General features: G+C 42.2%; 1 protein-coding gene across 14 annotated transcripts in view; it reads right to left on the minus strand.

Moving 5' to 3' along the window:
• The window catches only part of LOC148330203 (ankyrin-3-like), a 103742-nt gene that overhangs the window by 41305 nt on the left and 40265 nt on the right, over window positions 1-22172 (minus strand). For 11 of the 14 annotated variants that reach the window (XM_088304798.1, XM_088304801.1, XM_088304808.1 and 8 more), the window contains exons 2-16: window positions 14223-14324; window positions 13154-13252; window positions 11268-11366; window positions 10188-10286; window positions 8437-8622; window positions 8272-8292; window positions 6491-6589; window positions 5992-6090; window positions 5723-5821; window positions 4356-4553; window positions 3802-3900; window positions 2502-2600; window positions 2332-2430; window positions 1644-1841; window positions 641-739 (exon numbers count right to left, since the gene is read on the minus strand). In XM_088304798.1, coding sequence (XP_088160924.1) covers window positions 641-739; window positions 1644-1841; window positions 2332-2430; window positions 2502-2600; window positions 3802-3900; window positions 4356-4553; window positions 5723-5821; window positions 5992-6090; window positions 6491-6589; window positions 8272-8292; window positions 8437-8622; window positions 10188-10286; window positions 11268-11366; window positions 13154-13252; window positions 14223-14324 — 1695 coding nt within the window. Of the gene's footprint in view, window positions 1-640; window positions 740-1643; window positions 1842-2331; window positions 2431-2501; window positions 2601-3801; window positions 3901-4355; window positions 4554-5722; window positions 5822-5991; window positions 6091-6490; window positions 6590-8271; window positions 8293-8436; window positions 8623-10187; window positions 10287-11267; window positions 11367-13153; window positions 13253-14222; window positions 14325-14437; window positions 14746-19749; window positions 19928-22172 lie in introns of those variants that run through there. The other 3 variants (XM_088304799.1, XM_088304800.1, XM_088304803.1) reach the window with 3 other exon arrangements.

Below are 22172 nucleotides of genomic sequence, written 5' to 3' on the forward strand. Positions count from 1 at the left end.
TAACAATGGAACACAGTTTAATGACGCTTCGCTACATTTTTGGGCAACTCCCACACAACATTCCACACAGTCCTTACGGTAAACACTTTAATGACAGAAGTGGAAAATTATTTTCTACTAGAGATCATTGTGGGAGTAAGATCTCGACAACCTCAAAAAGTTGCTGAGTCATGACAACGGTGTGATCGAAGCCTCATTATCATACTTGTGTCGCTAAATGCTATCAGATGGAATGGCTCACGCATATTGTTTATGCTACAACACATGGGCAAGAATTATTATCTTTTTGTTTGTTGGTTTGATAGAACGAGTATGAAAAAACTACACGTTTGTCATTCCACAAATGAGCTTTAAAAATGTTTGAGCTCTAATTTTTATCTATTTCTAACAAATCACATAACAATATACAATTGTTAGCATCCGGTCCAAATCAGGAAGTGATGGACGTCTTGTTGACAGTCAAATAAATATTATCATGACATACTTTACCGTGATTTTGACATTTAACAGGATTAAAAAAAAAAGAAAAAAAAATATCAATTTCACATTTGCTTTTGGCACTCCTGGGTGTTACCATGGTAACATATCAAGCAAAAAGTCAACTCTTTTATTGATATATTTTTTGTACTGGACTCCTCACCTTGCCAGCAGCGTCAGGTGCAGCCCTTTTCTGCAGGAGCAGACTGGCCACCTCCATCTTGCCGTATTTTGCAGCCACATGGAGCGGACTGAAGCCTTTCTGTTGGAACGTACAACGCGATAAATCTCAAATTGAGCTTTAAGGGTGGAAAGTAAAATTTTTTTTTTATGACAGTGACACCTCCTTTATACGGGCTCCAGAATCATACTTGCTCCTCCCATATACTTTAAACACATGCAAGAAAACACGCCATTAAAAACATTGTTTAAAAAAAAAGCATAAAATGAATAGAAAAACATGTAAGTACTGTGTATCGTGTAAAGTGTGTGCGTACAGTACAATGTGTGTGCCTTTAAGAGGCGGGGTCTGGAATCTGCATGAGTATAGTGTTGGATATTTTCAAAAGCTACTAGTGCTGCCCTTGGTCTTGTTAGCCCAACCAAATATACTTGATGATGGTATGCTATGCAACTGGAAAATAGGGTCTCAAGACCTATTATTTTTTTGGGGAATTTCTATTTGTACTGTAACTTAAGAAATGTACATTATATTCATCCGGATATAAATACTCTATCCAGCTTTGTAAAAGTCACTTTCTCCATGAATAATACAAACGAGCGGTTTGAGGTGACATCATTTCCGCAGAACAGCTGACTCGGGCGATGTCCCAAATGATGTTGTGTGTGTGCATGTGTGTGTGTGTGTTTCTGTGTAATTGAGTGTGTGCACACCAAGGGGTTTACCCTCCATTAATCTGTTCCACTGACGGAGGTCACCTTCACAAAAAGCCCCCCCCCTAAGCAACATGCCGCACACATGCTTATATCACCTCCATTATAAAATGCCCTTCACAGCTTATGACCTCCCTCAATATAATTAGTCATTTGGGAACTACCCATCATGAACCACATGGATGGGAAGACTCCAAACAAAGTAAAATGAGCAATTTAAATGTTTCTCATGAACTGAATTATTATTATTTTTTATTTTTTTTTTGGGGTACCTTAGTGGAGGAAGACAGCGAGGCTCCGTTCTCGAGGAGCATGGTGGCGACATCCTGGTGGCCTTCGCGGGCTGCCAGGTGCAGGGGCGTGTAGCCCGAGGTGGTGGCCGCATTGGCCGAGGCGCCGCACTGCAGAAGCTGCTGCACGATGTCCACCTTCCCCAGCCGGCTGGAGATGTGTAGTGCCGTCTGGTCATCCTGCAAGGTCACGTCATTTGAATGCTCTATTTGGCAGTATATTAAGTCGGCACACCCCTCGTCAATTGGAGGGTTTTTCTCGTATAAAAAAGCACACCAGTCACCTTTTAGCGCCTCAGATTAACCCCAATTGAATTTGAGATGTTCTAGTAGGCTTTTCCTGACACTTTTGGTTTCATTGGACAATAACAAAATCTTCCAAACAAATGTGTGCTGAGTCCCATTGCACATGAATGTCTTTGGTTGAATCTGAACACAACCAAACAGCAGTTATAAGAGGGTGTGCACACTTGTGCAACCACATTATTTCAATTGTTTATTTGGGCGTCCCCGTTCTAAAAATATTTTGTTTTATTTTTTTTGATTGAGTTGCATTCGTGGTTATAAAAAAGGTCTTTTTTTTTTTTTTTTCATAAAACAAACATTTGGAAAGGGGTGTGTAGACTTTTTACTCCCACTCTCAATTGAGACTGGCGGTCAGAGTGCCCACCTTGGACTTGGTCTCCACTTTAGCTCCGTTCTTGAGCAGGTATCGAACCACGTCGGCCTGGCCCGCCCGTGCTGCCATGTGAAGGGCCGTCTCGCCTCTCTGGAGGACAACAGCGACAGTGAGATTTGGAGCAAGGAACTTTTCAACAAATTCACAGATAAGTCTCTCACCACATTTGTGGTGTTGGGCGACGCTCCGTGGTGTGTGAGTGCATGGACGATGTTCTCGTGGCCCATGAAGGCCGCCACGTGGATTGGCGTCAAGCCAGACTGCGGAGAAACACTTCATTAATTAGACGATGCACCAACGTATGCAAGTTTAAGTATCTACTATCCCATATTATGGCTTTTGAAGCAATCTTTTTTTTAAATTTTTTGATAGTTTACAATTAAATCAGCGTTTAGAGTTTTGTATACAAGTAGGGAGAGATGCAGCATCATTTTAAGAGCGAGAAGAAAAATAAATTATGTTTTGGTTGAACATTTTGGGGTGTAAATATATAAGGTATGATTAATATTTGTTGGATGCATTGTGTGTTGAAGGTGTATAATGACAGAATGATCTCCAAGCTAATTTCCGTATTAGCCATGAGCATTTCTATTAGCCTTGCTACCACTACTACTACTGATTTTTTAAATTATATTTTAGAATTGAGATAGCACACTTTATTTAGATTTAGAGAGCATCAAATGATTTGTGTGAATGTTCTAGTGTTTAGATATACATTGATTAAATCTATTTTGTTGTATGTAGCTGTAGCCATCAAGCTAGCTATAGCATATAGGCTAATTCTGGGAGCTCATTTAGGGCCTTTTGCGTTATTGGCATTAATTTAGGTGTATGGTTTGCTTGAACATGTGGGTTTTTAAACATTGAATGTTTAAATGTATTTTGTTGGATGCTCTATTTGTATGCGTTGCTGCTCTGTGTTTGTTAAAGTCACAGTGGTGTTAAGGTTGTTATTACTATAGCATTTATGTTAATTTACGATACAGTAGTTCAGCTATGGCAATTTGTATTCTGTATTAGCATTAACCTAGCACACTATAATGAGAAATACATAAATAGGTTTGGATGAACATTTTGGTGTTTCTTTAAATCCTCTTTTATTGTATGCCTTGTTTGTATATGTTGTTGCTCAGTGTGTGTTCAATTACCAGTTGTGTGATGGTTTGGAATTACGCTAATTTAAAGGCAATTTTCTGTTAACTTATTTACAATGACAACATAGTTTTGTTCTGAAATATGTGATTTGGTTGAAAATTTTGGTCTTCACGATGTTTAATCCCATTTTGATTTTAATGCGTCCATTTTACAATAAACTTCAATTGGGGGTGATAACGTTGCAGTATTTCACCTATCTCTGTGAGTCTGGAGCGTTTCTCTCGCAATCAAAGTGTAAAACATTTGGCATAGAACCACTTCAACTATAATGTTTGGTCGGAGCAAATAAAGATGTGTCAGTTGCACCTCGGTTACAGCCTGGATGGACGCTCCATGCTTCAGCAGCAGCTCCATCACTTTCACTCTGTTCTTCTTGCAGGCGATGTGAAGCGGGGTGAAACCATTCTGCGGAGAAATCAAAAGGCTTAGCGCATATGCAACTTGGGGAATTTCCACAATAGGAAAACATCTGTGACTGCCGACGGGAGTGGAGGCAAATGAGCTGCCACGGATCGGAACAGTGATGAGAAAGTTTCCCATCAGCTGCACCCTTCTGATTCATGTTTCAATTGTTCCCTTTTACAGTACATGCCGGCTTATATAGTTTCTTTGCTGGGCCTTAACATTAGGTAGACCTGCCGAATTGAAAGAGATCCAGTACAAGAGCGGCATCAAGAATTTTGTTCGTTACAAAGTTTGAATCAAGATTTAAAGTTTCAAAGCGTTTGTACGATTAGAACATTTAATAACCCGCACTTATTCACAGTCCTTTGATACACATGCGTAGTATCGATACTACTACATGAGAACAGAATGTTCGTTTTTTTCTCAAAAACTTGAAGGGTCCCCTCCCCTCCTACCAGGGCCTTGGCGTTGGGGTTGGCCTTCTTGTCCACGATGAGCTTTGCCACCTTGTAGTGTCCGCAGTGGGCCGCCACGTGCAGCGCCGTCAGGTAGTCGTTGGTGACGTCGTCCACCGGCACGTCGTGCTGCAGCAGTAGCTGCACGCAGTTCAGGTGGTCCCCCTGAGTGGCCATGTGCAGCGGCGACAGGCCGTTCTGAAGTGGGATGGAGAGGATGCAAGCGGGGGGAAGAGAGAAAGAGAGAGAAACACGCAGACGGACACATAGACGGATGGACACACAGATGGATAAAAAGTCAGTCAGGCACCGCCGGGAAGGACTGTGCAGGAAGTTGATGGGGAGACTGCGGGAGCATTGTTATAACGAGGGCATTACAACAATGTCTAAGTGGTTACATTGGTGGTTCCGCCAGGTCAAAGCGGACGCGTTCTGTTCGGGTCGCACGGATGTTGCAGCGACATTGCCGCACCACGTCACCACGGCAACAACAAAAGCGCTGCTATGTGACTGGAAAAGTATGGTGAGGTGAGCTAATTCATTCGATGGTAATGACTGTTATTCACAATGAGGAAAGTTGACAAATCTCACACACAGTGAGTGGTACCTTGAATCGCAAGTTCATTTCGTGTCACGACCACACGAATCAAAATTTGGTTAATTTTTTCATCGTGCAGTCCCGGTTCGAGGTCCTGCTACTTCTTGCAATTTCTTTTGTACAGTTAATGATGCTATTGTGGTCTAATTGTCATTTATATTGAGTGTAATTCCACTGTTGACCACTTGATGGCGGCACACTATTGAGTTTGAAAATCAAGAGTATTTCAGCACAGCCTTGGTTTTGTATAGGTATATCTTCGGCCATGATTACTGATGTAAATTGTGAGATGATGAATTCAATTTGTAAGTTGGCAAACAATGGGATTAGTTTACTGTAAACACCAAGAGGGATCAGTACACTGTAGCAGTGTACGTATAATATTTTTTCACTATTCATTGCTCTTGCTCTCACTCAATACATGTGTGAAAATGTGTTTGTATTATTTTGAAAAGTGTGTTAAAAAGTCTTTTAAAAAATAAAATAAATACAGTAAATGCTATAAAAACATGGCTAGGGCGTATTTAAATAGTTTTAGCATACGAAATAAAAGTTACCTGTACTTCGCTGCTGCCAGTCGAATTTTGTGAAGCTCAATCATAAGTCAAATTTTTGTTTGCAACTCAAGGCCACAAATCGACCGAGATACTGGAAAAACTCACAAGTCAAGGTAACACTGTATTCTGGTATATCGGAGCCCACGGGCTGAAAAACAAACTCCACTCTGTAGAACCTTTCCTGAGCCGAGCCGCCGCTGCCCAGTAACTACCTTGGTCTTGGAGAGGATGGGAGCGCCTCTGTCCAGCAGGATTTCCACTACTTGTGCATGACCGCTCCTCGCCCCGCAATGAAGGGGAGTCAGACCATCCTGCAGGGAGAACATTCGATATTTTAGGAAGGCACTAAAACAGACTAACACGGATTTTTGGAAGGTAACGCCGATTCCGATATTGGGTTTGATTATTGAATATAATAATAATACCAATGCAATTTTATTGTGCATTAAAGTCTTGGAGGGGAAAAGAATCATGTCGTCACCTTGGTCTTGGCGTCTATTTTGGAGCCTCGGTCCAGTAGCAGCTTGACCATGTTACTGTTGCCTCTTTTGGAGGCCACGTGGAGCGGCGTGATGTCATTCTGAGGACGGGGAAAGACACAATGACTACCAGCAATGGTTCATTTGTAGCGAGCCATAAAAACAAACATTGCGTGGTGCTTAATTACTATGATAACGGCGCATGTGTGGCTATTCCCATTTGCAGGCCTCCTACTTGTACAGAGCCAACATGTGATTAATGGCAGAAAGCAGCACAAACACTCCTCCAGACATTGGCTGATGTAATTATGGACCTTTGCTGATTCTGGTTCGCTTAAGTCAAACGTGGAAATGGCTTTAAAGCCCACAAGCAAATCCTCATGAAACTAAATCTTGACCTGCCGTTTGACCGGTAAGAATTTATTACTTTATTTTATTGACGTGCAATCATGTGACATATGTAGTGGAGCTCCCAAACAACGGAGGTTGCGTGCAACTCACCCTGGCCATGAAGTCCACAGCGGCCCCTCGGTTCAGAAGCAGCGTGGCCACGTTAATGTTGCCATAGTGGGCTGCGATGTGAAGTGGGGTGAAGCCACTCTGATTGGAACACACACACACACACACGCACACACCTCAAATGAAATCACATTGTATTGCAAACCATAAAAAACGCGCACACGCACACAAATCCGTGCCAGCACTCAAGTCCACTCAAACAAGGACGCCCGTTATACTGCAACTGCACTTCATCCAACATCATACCGAATATAATTAATTAAGCGAAATCCTTTTTTTTTTTTTTTTTAATTAAGGTCGCTAAAATGAACACAACATCCCGAATAAGAGTCATTTCCTGCTTTAGTGAGCGACAGCTGTCCAAATAATACAACGGTTCCACATTAAGCTGTGTAATCATTCCACATTACTGATAATCCGGGGGAAAGGAGGTGTTTGCTGACAGATGTATAACATTTCAAACAAACATGGCAAAGGAAAAGGCAAAAAATCTCAACTTTTACATTTACTCATAAAGATATCAGCGTACCAAGCCTGGCATTATCAAAATAGCAAAGCTACTAAAGTACCATGCAAAACGCTTTCGGCAACTCCAATTTGCAATTCCCTCGCAAATTGCGTGTGAACGCTGAGAGTCGCCAAAGCCAAAAATGCCAAAGACACAAAGGAATTCACAGCAGATCCCGTGGATTCCAATAATTAGGAACAGATCAGTGTGCGGGCTGACGATCCTTTGCTCTGCACATTCTCATCAACGACAGCGTTGGCATTAAGACGGTAACTGCAAGCTGAAGTATAATAAGACAAGTTAAAGCTACAAGCAGCCAACAAACGGGCCCTCACACTCACTTATTCAAGGCCAAGCCTCGAAACCTTGACACCATGATATATTGTTCATGGTTTTATGTTCTGTTCTGCCACAGTTGTTTCGAAAGCACTTTATAAATAAATATGTATTGTATTGTATTTCCTGGCATCGGTCCTTGAGAATTTCATGCATCCTGTCATATCCACCCAATTCTGCAAGGATCAGTAAAGCTGTTGAAAAATCTTTTCTAATTTTTGAGTCATGTTTGTGTTAAAGAAATACCAAATTTTACCAGAGTGCAGAGTCGCAAAAATGGGTGAGTTTGCAGTCACACTGAGGCCCCTCAAAAGGTGATTAATCGGTTCAAACAATCCGAAAACATATCAAGAGGGACCTGAAGGGCATTTAGTGTAAATGCTCTTCTCTCAGCATTCACACACCAAATAAAAAAACATTGCCCGGTAAATTAGCATCACGGAGAATCTGTTGCCATGCGGGTTAAGGGCAAGCCACTGCTGATAACCGCTCGACATGCTCGACATACCGGTTATCATATTAATCAGTTTCATGGATCACACAATTCTGACATTTAAGTCGGAAGTCTGGAGACTCAAATCGTTTGCCAAAAATAATAGCCGAAGCTAACATTCATGGCACCATGAAACCATTAAAATCAAGGAGAGCTTGGCTTCTCCAGAGTTTAGCCAAAAGGCAGCGAAACATGCGCCATTAATTTGTTATAGTCTCTTTCCAAGACTATCTGTTACATGAGTGAAGACATGGAGGAGGAGAAAGATGGCTTTAAATGCGAGGTGGGGTTGGGGGGGTACAAAGGGGCTTTCAAACTGCAGTAAGTCGAGGGAACCGTTTTTGGGGGGAGGAGGGGGGGTTCTCATTTTTCCAGACTGTTTATGAGCTGAGATGGAGAGACTTTATGTACAGAGTTGAGGTGTACCTCTGTTGTTCTATTCATCATCTACAAAGTCAGCCAAGAGAGGAGAGAATGTGGAGTTAGTGAGGAAAAACGACATGTAAAAGTGAGCGGAGGAGCTCCTCAAAGGTTTGTGGCAGGAAATTAAAAAATAAAAAAAAACTGTCCTGCCCGAGCACGCTTCCTCACCTTGGACTCCACGTCTGCGTTGTGGTCGTTCTGGAGGAGCAGGGCGGCGGCCTTGGTGTCGTCCTTGCGGGCGGCGATGTGCAGGGCGGGCAAACGCACTTTGCCCTTAGTGTCGTTTTCCAAAAGCAAGGAGACCACCTGGTCGTGGCCCTGCTGGAGGGCCACCGCTAGAGGCGTGAAGCCATCCTGCGCACAGAGACAGTAAAATGAAAAAGTCATTAATTAGGTCAAATTAGAATGTTTTTGGACATTCCTCCCGATGAGGACAATGTTTTTTCAACAATCCCCCAAATTTCAATTCAATGTACCAAATGACTTTCCACAAGAGAGTTTCCCCCCAAAAATTCTATCCTGTGAAGAACTGAAAATATGTCATATTGACTGAAATTAAAAGAGATTCCAAACAAAAACATCTTTACAGGTCATGTTCCATGTTAACATTAAAAGACCCTCCCCCAGGGGTGTCAAACTAATTTTTGTGGAGGGCCACAGTGTCATTACTGTTTTCCCCTCAAAGGGCCGTTATGACTGTAACTGTATAATTGTTTCATAGCCTCATCTTGTTATTACATATAAACAACAAATGGAAAGATAACAGGTATTAAAATCAAAAGTCAAGGATGATTTCTGTTCAGGTTATTAAAAAGTGGTTTGGAAAATAAAAAAAATTGTTTTATTTATGGCATATGACAATTGGAAATTTTGGTAGGGCCACAAAAAATGAATGTGGCGGGCCTGAGTTTGACACTTGTGGCTTATCTGATATTCTTCCATCTTCTGAATTTCGGGGGAGTTTTTGCTTGACTTTCACGGCAGGAATACAGGGTTGCCTAAGAGAACTTTGGACGTCATGCTCAATAGGTTCCCAGTAGGGTTGAGGTCAGGGGAAGACAGCGATGATATCATTGGGAGGTTTTTGTTTAAAAAAAAAAAAAAGAAAAAGGAAAAACCTTTCAAACATACTCTAAACGGTGGATGATTTAAAAATGACCCAGCCTGTCACTTACATGGTGTGAGTGTGTAACTTTGGAGGGGGGTGGCACTAAGCTAGCAGGCATGCACTGATGTTCACATTGGTCAAAATGAGTCCGCTCATGAATAAAAATAAATACTTAATGTTACATATTACTTCCAACTACATCGTCCCGTCAACACACAGCCTGAATATAAGTACAAACGTTTTGCTTACAGCCCATTCTAAACTGCATGAATAAAAAGTCGTGCAACAAGCCCAACAAGTAAAGAAGTTATGGCATTGTTTTACATTTCGTGTCTGCACGAACTGAGCAATGTTAAACCAGCAGGGCAAAAATCATCACTGATACGTTTAAGGTCATTCTACCTTTGCCCGGATAGCAATCAATAAAACAAGCGCATGAGGAAAATGTGAAATGGAAGGACGAAGACGAGGAAGTCGCAACATATAAGCTCAAATGAGTTGTACAGCATGGAGCAAGAGTGTCCAAACTACGGCCCGGGGGCCTTTTGTGGCTTGTCGTCCAGTTTTTAAACGGTCACGGCATAAAGAATAACATTTGACATGGTTAAAGGATCCTCAAGTAACTGCTTTAAAAATTGTCATCTTACTATACATTGTGCTTGAGATCTGCTCAACGCAATGGCCATCAGGGCCGTGGCAACCCCAAAATTTGAAAAAATCCAATCCAATTTCGACCATTTCTTGCCTCAGCATGTTTTTTATTTTCCTGCATGCTTGCCTCAGTGGACTGTTTCAGAAGTATTTCCAGTACCTCAGTGGCCATACTCTGGCTGGCGCTGTTCTCCAGGAGGAAGCGGACCACCTCCAGGTGATTCTCCTGGGCTGCCATGTAGAGAGGCGTGAAGCCATTCTGCAGCACAAACAAAACTCATGCATGAACATGAAAAACATTTTCGAGAGACGCATTTGGCATTTTTTTCCCTCAATGTGTCTGCGATCTGTCATGTTAAAAAAAAAAAAATCTGTTCCGAAAGCAAACCTTCAGTTTTCCGCTTGCTTTTTTGTATGAAGCAAGGAACTGAATGACGCTCCTTATTACACTTCAAAATTGTTCACAAGTTGGCACCGTATTGTTTTATTTTACATGCATTTTTTAGCTTGAATGCTGAATGTGTGTGGTTTGTGGGCTGTGAATATTTTAAGAATGGATTTTTACTACCCCGAATAACATTTTTGTTTATTTGGTATTGTTTAGTGATAAAAAAAAAAATCAACTAAAAACAAATGAACGACAGTTAAGGTATATCACACAAGAGGGATTGAAGTTTGATTTGTACTGGTTCGGTCATTGTTTTATTCGTTGTAAAAGCAGATGTCTTATTTTGAATAAAATATGATGATTTCATGAAGGACAACCGAAATCAGAGAATTATATAATTGACAGAATCAAAGTTAAATGAAAATTTAAAGTTAAATCGATAACTCGATTCTGAAAATAGTTACCGATTAACCAATACATTTTGACACCTCTAGTGGGTTGACATTTCAACATGAACCTCAAATTGCTCATTTTTGGATTTCACCACTCATGAAATGCATATTTTACTAAGGGAACATCTGCACCGCTTTGCTGATGGCAGATAGAAAAACTACGAATAAAAAAAGAAAGTGCAAAGACCTTGACTTCACCTAGACGTGACAGAGCAGGCACGGCAAAATGTGATGCCGGCGGCTCAGTGAAAGGTAGAAGCCTACTGGGCACCAAGCCAGACTGAGCGAGCAGCTATCAGCTGAGTGATTCCCGGGACTTGATGATAAAATATCATCAGGTGAAAGGGAAGCCACGTTGGGGCTTATTGCTTCCATGATTTGCGTGCTGCGTACAACTCACCTGAGATTGTGCGTTGACATTGGCTCCGTTTGTGACCAGCTCTTTGACGACTTCCGTTTGGCCGGCCAGGGAGGCAATGTGCAGGGCAGTGTTTCCTTTCTGGATTACATAGAACAACCACAAGAATGCTGTTAAGCTCACACACCTGTTCTGTATGTGTGCAGCAGGGTCTGTTTACATCCAGTATCCGAGTATCCCAGCGACACACCAATCACACTTAGGTTCCAAAGGCACTAAAGCTCTCCCGACCTGCTGGCACTGCCAACAATGTGTCACTTCCGATGCCACACGTTCCGCAGAGAAATGAACCCTCGGCGAGCCTCGGCCATAAATATGCCCGCGCGAGGCTTTTATGAACCAGCGCCGTCCCCGTGATGGCGGAAACGACCCTGTGGAATGCCCCGCCAGCCACGTGATGTACTGCACCCTTGCACGATGGGGACACGTGTGCGTTGTTCTTTACCGGGGGAAATGAGAGCATCATGTAAATATAAGCATGCATCCGCTTCATATTCCAATTGTTCTTAACTGGATAATGAAGGCTATTCTTGCTGACTACACAAGGGACAATTTTTTTGGGGTCGCAAAATATTTAGCTTTCGGGTGAAATTTCAGGGTGAAACTAAAATGCACTATAACCAGTATAGGTGAAACGTATTTGACTGTCTCGAAAAAAAAAAAAAAAAAAAATAGCATACCGCATCTCGATCACAATATAAAGGGCGCTGGCGTTGCAATTAGATGATTTTTTTCCAAATAAGTTCAGCCCTACTCTGAGCGCAATGGCCACTTCCTTCTGACAATATCTCACAGCCTCACAATGGCTTGTTATCAATTGTTGAATCCGGAAATATATTGAGTTAAAAAAAAACTCTTATCAAAAAGTACATCAACTGAAAGGTGTCATTGAGGTGTCTGGTAATGAAGTGATGGCTCAATGACATAAAATAAAAATATATTATTCATTCATTTATTTATTATTGCTCAAAGTGCATCCCTCGTCGCCAAGGTTACAAAATCCAGCAGTCAGAGCGGAGTGAGTGTTGACTCCCTTGCAAAGTCAGTCAGTCTACGTCTATTATGGTCACAGATGATTTTTTTTTAATTAATCCGGGAATTGTTAAAAATTGTGAAAAGGGATTTTGTAAAAAAAAAAAAAAAAAAAAAATTAATAAATCACCTTTTAAGTGAGCATTTGGCATTGCAAGTGTCACAGACATTGGGCTTGAACATAACCATGAACAAAGAACCGAATATAAATAAATAAAAGGCAACTATAGCTTCAACCTCCTCATTGAGTGTCTTAAGTAAAAAAATAAATAAATAAAAAACGATGTGTGTAAAAGGCCTGACAGCACACACAATGAATCCCCAAGACCTTCCACTAATCCCTCAGACCGCTCGGGGGGGTCACAATTTCGAAGCTTTAATTGGGGAGACTCTCGCCTTCTTCTTGAATATTTCATCGCATTATGTGTTTGTCAGCAGAAGGTTTGGAGCCTGTGGCAGAAGGGCGGAGCCAAGGAAACGACCGCCAGACATTAATGGGGATAATATTTCCCCCTCAAAAGTGTTGATTAGCATCAGATGAAAGCCGCTTCAAAAGAGCGACCCCTCGCATAATGCATACCATTACGATTTGTTGTTCCAGCCACCCCTCCCCCCAAAAAAAGATGCCACCGTGGCATCGTTTGTTCGCGCACATTTAATAACATTCCTCCGGCAATGATGAGGCCGTTAAATGACTTATAATTCAAAATAAACCTCCTTCATCCGCACCTATCAAGTAGAGGCCACACACTTGCAGTAGCTCGGCATTGTTTAATCCCTGCAGCACATGCACTGATCCAAACAGGTCTTTCGGCGGACGGGGCAGCGTGGCTTACCTTGGTAGCTGCATCCACAGCGGCGCTGAGTTTCAGCAGCTCAGCCACAACCTCCACATGCCCCTCTTTAGAGGCTAAATGGAGAGCGTTCAGGCCATTCTGAGAAAAGGAAACAAGCCACTTAGAAGCAGGAAATTGACTACACAGGGGAGGTGGAACCGACGAACGGACAGGTCGCCTTTATGACTCTGCATCGACATTTAAAGCTTTAAGTTGACAAATTGCCGTTTTTGGCATCTCGTCTTCCAATCGGCTAATTTACGGCGGGCTTGGAACTTGGCCGTTTGCGCTCTGCGCAGCAACGAAATGTCCGGCCAACAAGACAACAGTCTTCATACGTTTCCAGGTCAGAGAGTACGACAATATGCTAGCTGCCATGAGAATAGCGGTTAGCTATGCTAGCTTTTGGATATTCCAATCATTGCAATTTCTAAAATATTCACGAAAGCACGACCACAGGAGTGGCAGCTAACAATTGCAAACTATACAAGCGCATCCTTAAATACGGAATGAGGAACAATGAAAGTGAGAAATGCTTAATTGTTTAGCACCAGGCTGCAAGGTGCCATCGTGAAACATGCTACGCCATGCAAAAAAGATGAGGTGGTGCCTCTCACGGTTTAATAACTACATTCAAAGTAACAGTAAGTTGTATTTTCAATCATTTGTTTTTATGTGTTTCCATGTCGGTCCAAAAATGAATGAAAATGGACCCAAAAAAAAAAAAAAAGCAACACCGTACTGTGCTGAAGACATATCAATGATGTCATCAATTAATCGATTTTATCATATTAGAGTCGACTAGCAAAAAAAAAAAAAAACTCTCATCACTTCTAACAGAAAAAAGTACTTCTGCACCTGGATCTACCATCTACAGGAAGAAAAATTAGATATAGCAGCCTTTTGAATACAGGAGAATTCACACATATTGACCATCAAGAGTCTTCAATGAATCTAATAAAGATGTTTTTAGAATGTAGGATAACTTTGGAAAATCACTTGCCCCTAAATCTATTAAAAGACACAAAATTCATCAGCATATGAGCATAGCAAAGTACGCTCAACTCACCTGATTGCAAATGTTAATCTCAACACCAGACTTGAGGTAGTCAAGGACCTTTTCAAGGTTTCCAGCCCGGGCAGCTCTCAAGTAACTGGCATTGCTGTCAGACTGCGGAGAAGCAAGCAAAAAAAAAAAAAAAAAAAGAAGAAGAGAGAGGGGAAATAATGAGTTCACACAGAACATGTGGAACAACTGAGACAAAAATCTGTATTTCCATGTACCAGGTAGAACTCAGTCATCATTCCTCCAGACAAACAACATCAGAAGAAGAGCAAAGCTAATATCCACGCATCCGTCATCCGAGGGCATCGGCACTTTTAAGTTTGCCATTTCCTCCTGGCCAGATGAAGACTTAAAAAGCAAAACATCCTGTAGACCGAAGCCATATGGAAGCCAACAGCGCTCCGGCATGCTGCTTGATCCCAAGCATGCGCCTCAGTCGTCACGTCCCAAAGGACACAGAGCTTCCGTCAAATCCAAAGCATGTTTTGATTCCCAGAGGAACGATCGTGACACCGAGCGTTCTCGCCTGCAGCCTCCCCGAATGTGCTGGGCTGCCCGCTCAAACAGGGCTTTGTATACTAAAATAAAATGATGAGGCAAGCATATTTTTGCCCCCATAAGAAAATGTGAGCACGGGAAGGAGGGAGGGAAAGCACGGAGGAAAGGAAAAGCTGAAAAACTGTAGACGATGCTCTGCTTTTCCACCATGCTTCACAAAAGTGTGCCTCTTGTGCACAGCAGCAGCAAGGGAGGTGTGGCTTCATAATAGAAGATGACAAAACCGAATGGGGCTTAATTGCAGAATCTTATTCAGGCACGAGAACCTGCTTGACAACCGAAGGTAAGGGCCTGATCCAGAAACAAAATGAGTAAACAAAAGAATCACCCTGTGCAAGTTTGCGAATGGAAAATATTTGTCACGGAGTCATTTCCTGATTACCGAGACCTTTCAACTTAAGTTCATATCGCAGCCACTATCTAGAAACATCGTCTTCCTTTCTCGACCAACCCCCAGAGGACATCTCGGCTCACATGGCCTTTGTGACACCAGACGACCAGCTGCGGAATATTCTTGTTCAAACATAATAATGCTTTGTTTTGATTGACACAGATAGCTGAGAATGTTGGTCTGCTCTAAACCCAATAGAGCATGCTTTTTTTTTTTAATTTACTGAAGATAGGAGGGGAGTAACACAAACGTGCAGCAAGACAAGGTGGCAGATCCAAATCAGGTTTAAGAAAACGTCCGCTACTTTTCAATCCTTAAAAAAAATGACATTGTCAAGAGGGCAAAGACTATCCTTCAAGGGCAAAGTCTGTCACCTGAACTCAACCCTAGAAAGCATGCATTTCACATAGCGCAGTTAAGGTGGTTACAAGGAAGGCGTGACCAAGCGACTCTTATTCGATCGCCTCGACATTAACATTGTCGGAGAACTAGAAAAAGGAAAAAAAAAAAGTTTTGTATGGCCAGGTCAACAAGCAAACGAGCAACAAGTGAAGGTAGCCTGGCAAAGCAAAGTCCTCTGCATCAAATGTAGCAATACATGTCAAACATATTTAATTGAAGCAAAAAAAAAAAATGTACACTTTTATTTTTACATCAATTTTGGCAAAATCATCACAAATATTGCCCAAACACTTGCGAACATTATTATAGCCTCTCTGGTGACCTTGTGCTATTCTGTCCTCATTCATTGCTTATTAAAGACAAAGTTTCTCATGCAGGATCACATCTGTGCAGCGTGTGTGTGTGTGTGTGTCTGCTGGTCCAAATCCAAACAGTCGCCCTCTTTCTTACATAAGCAGTCCTGATGCCTGAAAGCATGCGCTATGCTGGAGCTTGCCTGCATGATCAACAACATACCTCTGACGTAAAAGTACGCAAGCAGTTTAGAATGTGGCGTCGCCATTTATGCCAAGAAAATCTAATATGTAGGTCAAACACGACGTTGAATGCTGAACTTCTGCTCACAGCGTAGCTCCGTTAGCATCGTGCGTCAGATCTCTTACAACACGATAGTATATTCTCTTCTTCTTTTTGTGACCGGCTTAAGTGGCAGATTAAATTGTTTTAACTCGCAAATCGTGGATCCCGTCGCTTTATCCCTTAATGCTTAGCGACCAACATGTCGGGACGCTCCGACCTCGGGAAATCTGCCCATTCAAGACGAAGGTGCATCACGCAGGACAGGGGCGGCAGATTTCTAAGCGAAATATCGCTAAGCCCCACCGCGGTATCGGATATTGAAAGAAAATGGCGCCGTGTGAGAGTGTAGGTTAAGCCTCAGAGGGCGACGTTGGACAAATATGACACACGAGGGGATGACGCAAAGAGACGAGCGGCGTAGATTTATTGTTAATTGAGGTTGGCGAGGTCGGAAAAAAGAAAATCTGAGAGAGATTTGCGGGGAAATGACGCAAACGTGAGAATTTACTGTCCTGCGTCTGATTAACCTTCAGCAGTCCGAGCCATCTTAATAAGATTACTACAACTTCTTTGTCTCAAATCAGAAGACTAAAGAAAAAAAAAAGGAAGCAAAATATGCTTAGTAGACATTGTACATTGGCTGCATTTACATGGACACAATTATTCGGATTAAAAACCTGAATGGAATGAAAATGCTTCATGAACACAACCCATTCGGAATATTCGGACCCCATCGAGCCCATTCCGATCAAGATTTTATTCCAAACGAGAGGTGCTTTTTTTGATTCGATAATCCGATCGACCAGAAGCTAGTAGAAGCAAAGCAAGCGAAAGACATGGCGGATATTTTGCTGATTTTTTTTTTGGGGGACAATTCATTTAGTTCCGCCTCTCATTTGTTCTGGGTGTAACTGCACCAACACCACTAGATGGCAGCACACCATTCAGTTTCACACTGCGTGGATTTGACTGAAGAAGAAACCGGACTACAAGCTCTTGTTAGTTTTTGAATGCTATTCCAATTCAATCCTACTTTTTACGCCTACAGAAAGCAACAGTGCTAAATTCATTTCATAAAACAAATCTTTTGCCATTATTGATGTATACTGTGAGATGAAAAATAAATTGTCGACTGTAAACACAGAGGGATCAGTGCAGCATTTAAAAGTATTTGTATTATTTTAATAATAATAGACGGCAAAGCAATAAAGAAGAGAAAATGATATACTACTTGTAAAGGCAGATTATTATTATTATTTTTTTTTTTTTGGATTACATCTTTTCTTGTGAAGCTGCGATGTAGCATGACAAAGGTGCGAAAGAGCCAAACGTGTCAGCTAGCGATGAGCGCACAAACAGACACGGCGGGTTGATGTCATGTGCTGATGATTCTGGCTGAGTTGAGAGTGTTTAGAACAAGCAGTGGACCGGCCGCAGCGCTTGTATTGTTTCACTTGATCCCTCACTGTCCTGACTAAACAACAAAAAAAAAAAAACACAGTAGAGCTACAAAAAGCCCAGGGCACCCAGCGGCAGGCCCCAAAAAGGTGTCTGGTGCCAAACACCTTTGCACTCACGCAGTTATTTCTTCCTCTTCTCATATCACAAGCAGTGATGAAAGAACTCAGCAAAATATTTTTTGTAAGGAAAGGGAATTAAATATAAGAGTTTCTTTTTTTAGCAACGTCAACGTCAATAGTCTGTCTGGGGCGTTAAACAATGCAGACAGACGTGCAACAGTTTGAACAATCTGACTTATTATTCAGTACAAACACTAAAAATGGCTTTTTGTTATTGCTTCGGTAACTGCTAAAGAGCTCACAATTTGGCAGTGGTCTCTTGATTTTTATGATGTTGTGTGTGGGAACAACCACAAATGATCCATCCCAGCTTTTGAGAATCAGAAGTTAAGACAAAATTGTGTCAACCTCACACAGGGCCGCATAAAATGGCCTTGCGGGCCCGATCCAGTCCGCAGGCCTTGAGTTTGACACATGGTCAAGAACCTTCTCGTGTTTCAAATGTACAAACCCTCGAGTACACAATGCTCTCTGAACTGTCAAATACTGAAGCTGCTATTTTGGGCACCAAACATGTTCTGTGCTCCACTGGCCCAACAACAGGAAAGGAGATTTTGGGAATTCTGTAAGGTTTACATTGGAGTTCCATTCCGACTATTTTGCCATCATTAATTTACGGTAATGCTGATGTAAAACCATAATCCAATATTGTATTCTAGTAAATACCAAACAACTTGCAAACAAATAAATCCTGTTGCCATTCTGAAGGAACATAAAAAGCTTGCGGTTAAAATGTACCCATTGAGAACAAAGGCATGCAAGCAACACACTCGATTTGTGTCGGGCGGAATCCTTGCATCTCCCAAACCACACTTCTCGGGAACCCCCCAAAACAAAACAACTGAGCCATCAAAGCAAAGCAAGCATAGCCAGCAAGTAGTTTTCAACACTTTCTGCCTGATAGTGACATCGAAAAGTTTGGTTCAAAATCATGTTGTCCTTTTATTTTTGTCACGCCGACTTTTAGTCATCCAGGACATCGTAATCCACAAAGGTTAAATCCTTGCAACTGGATTCTTCTTGAATGTTGAATTTATTGTTGTTGTTGTATTTATTTTTCTTGTGTTCTGAAATCATTTCAATATGACTTAGGCAACTATGCTATTAGGCCAAACACTAGAATGTTTTCTGAACCCGACCGTTGGGCGCTTTGGAGTAGATTGGGTTACTTTCACCCAAGGTTGGGTTAAAGAATGGATTTGGGCAGGCTGCAGAGCTGAAGGTGCTCACTATTTTAGAGAATCCTGTTGTGTAATGAAATGCAAGTAAATTTAACGTATGGAAGACTCATACATGATGAATTTCCAAGACCTTAGACATAGGGATGCGCTGGGTATGAATAACCCAGGGTTGCTTCAAGTCCTTTTTTGGGCCGAGTGCTGGGTTAACAATTTCACCCGATTTGGATTACTTTTAACCCAACAAATTTAGAAATGGAACGAAATATCAAGAAAATTTTCCCTCATGGACCCCAACACTTGCAATATGTAATATAACCCAATAAGAGAGATGAAAAGCCATCGCCGTGTTGCATTTTCAAGGTCGGAGCAAGTTTGGAAAAGAGCGACATTTACTCACACGAGTTGGAAAGCCAGCACCTTCCTCCACAGCCATCTTTGCTCACTGTTTACACTTTGTCGCTTTCTCTCCTCTCTGAAGAGGAGTGAAACCTGAACCCCCCACTTCCACCACCACCAGCCCACCACCCAAAAGCGCACCGGCCGGCCCACCCGCCCGTCACCGTTCCGACACTCATCCCGACCTCGTGGGCCTCCATCTGATTGGAAAATAATACAAAGCAAGACGCTGACAACAAAAGGTGCTTTTTGCATCTATGGCGCGGCTCAGTGAGGCGTGGAGAGAGCGGAGGAGGTACACATGAGGAGGATGCTGAGATGGTCTCGCTGGTGAGTAAATAAAGCACGAAAAACATAAATAAATCCGCCTTTTTCCCCCCAATCAGGTTAAACCTCGTACCTTTTGAGCGTGGAGGGAACCCCACCATCCCCCCATGACTTACCATGACAGCGACGGATTCTCCCTCCTTTTCCGCCTCCTTGCTTTTCTTCCTCACCTTCATTGAGTCTGCAGCAGGAGGAGGAAGAGGAGGAAGAGGATGGGTCTTTGTGGTCCCGGATATCCAAGGTTAGAGAGGCGAGCGTGCTGGAAATAGACGCTGGTGCAAATCCTTAAGCCAAAATGACTACGCCGGGATGTGTCAACCCCACCCGCCCACCTCCATCCCTCCCACCCGCGATTTTATTATCCCACCCACCATCCCTCGTTCCCTCCCACTCTCGCTGCCTCCCTCAGCATGCGCCTCTTTGTCATCCCGCTGATCAGCCCTTTTCTCCCCAACAAAGACCATGTGTGCATGTGTTTGTCCAGCACACTCGTGCTACCTGGACTCAGCAAGTGGCAGCCAGCGGTGTGTATTTTTTTATTTTTGGTGATGTCGTCTCCGAGAGGAAAAAACGACAATAACATCAGATGCTGTCATGTGGGGTGCCTCCCCTTCCCCCTCCCCACCCAAAAAACAGTCAATGGGGACACTTTAACAGAGGATTAGGAGTGCTCGCTCTCTGGTATTAGGGACACCCCCCTGCCCCCACCCCATTGTCCTCCCACCTCCCTCTCAACCTACAAAGATAGCAATGACCTGCTCACCCTGTATCAAAACATACTCAGATTCACATAGAATGAGATGATATTTTTTTTTGTTTTAGTTTTAGCTTTTTCTTTTTTTTTTTAGGGCTGCCACTGTCAAATAATAATAATCAGTTATCCTATCGGTTACACTGGTCAACAGCAGGTGGCTTTAAGTGTCCCTAAACATATTTTTGACGCTGATTTAAAAAAAAAAAAAAAAAAAAAAAAGTCTTCCATTTTTTTCTTGCACATCAGGTTTTAAATATTCGTTTGTCTTGACAGAGGATAAAGACTAAATGGCCTGTGAGTTGCATTGTTGCATTATCTGTCTGCAGGTGTTGCTAAACCGTTTGTGCTCCACAATTCATTGCTTAAAGGTTTATAACACCACAACATCGATGCTATTTGTTAGCCGGTGTTAGCATTGAGCGAGCTGATTTTAAGGCAAAGTTATGTGGTGGTTTTAATTGCGCAATTGTATGAACATAAATACAGCTGCCCTGCCTTAACTGCTAAGTCAAAAGTAATCCAAATCGGGTGAAATGGCTAACTGGGTTCAAAAGGAAACAAACCAATGATGGGTTATTTAAACCCAGCACAATGGGTTGAGGATTTGACCCAGAATATTTGGATCCAACAAGGGGGTAAAAACTACCCGAACTACCAACATTTCTAAGAAGAAGAAACATTTCCAGTGAGGGGAAACTACAACACACCACACGCATCGGATTGACTGGGATTTAATTCACTGACCTAATGTCTAAAATCATCTGTGCTACCCACCAAACCACGGAGCCACCAGGAAGATGGTGAAAATTCTATTTTATGAGAATTTTACAGAACATTTACTTGAGAAAAATCCTTAAAAGGCAAGCAGCAATCATCCACCCGTTATCTGCTGGCTCCAAATATTGAATCAACTCAATCTGCTTCAAATGCACAGCTCCCCAGGAAAACTACCGTGTCATAAAGATACGCAACACTACTCAATGATTATTGCGCTTTTTACTTGTACGTAGTGTATTATCTGTTCGCCGCATCGCTCATACGCTCCCATGTGAGGGTGAGTGTTCCAGAGGAAAGGCGCCACTTGCATCACGGGTACATTTCAGCGCTCTTAGTCAGCGCGAGTGTGAGACATTTGGAAGGCCACTGCGATCCGACCGAGGGAGCCACAGATGCTCTGGACTCACGAGGAGGCGTCTTGGCCGCGTGATTGGTGGATTGCAGGCACGCCGTTCACCATAGCGCCGCAGTGAGCAGCCGTGCTTGAGTTAAAAAAAAAAAAAAAAGAAGGAAGAATGCAGGGTTGCCATGGCGATGGGGGAGGCTGCAGCAAAAGAGAACTACTTATGGAAAATGATGTGTTTTGACTCCGCGCTCGTACACTCTTGCTTGGACCTTTTATTGTTGCCGAGGCTGCTGTCGTGAGAGTTTCGTAGGATTTGTGCTAGTGGTTAGCAGAGCTGAATGTTTTGGCAAATTAATTTCATTGCTTCTTTTTGTCCACAATATTGGGATATAATTCTCATGTATTTGAAATTATACTAGATTGCATTATTTGGGGAAATATTAATATTTTCACTATGGAACTGATGAGTATTATTATTATCATTATTTATTTTTTTGTTCATGCGGTTCAATTCTAAACCATTGTCTCTCTCTCTTTTTTTTGGTGGGTAGGTTATCGGCCAAAAACAATTTTAACGTCCCAAAATAATGTCATGTATAGTGTAACATTTCTGTTCAAAATTCTTTCATAATTGGATAATAAACTTGATCCGCACGCATGAA

The sequence above is a fragment of the Idiotropiscis lumnitzeri genome, chromosome 9 (genome assembly GCF_059441095.1).
Source record: "Idiotropiscis lumnitzeri isolate Australia: NSW breed Sydney's pygmy pipehorse chromosome 9, RoL_Ilum_1.0, whole genome shotgun sequence".
NCBI classification, from domain to species: domain Eukaryota; kingdom Metazoa; phylum Chordata; class Actinopteri; order Syngnathiformes; family Syngnathidae; genus Idiotropiscis; species Idiotropiscis lumnitzeri.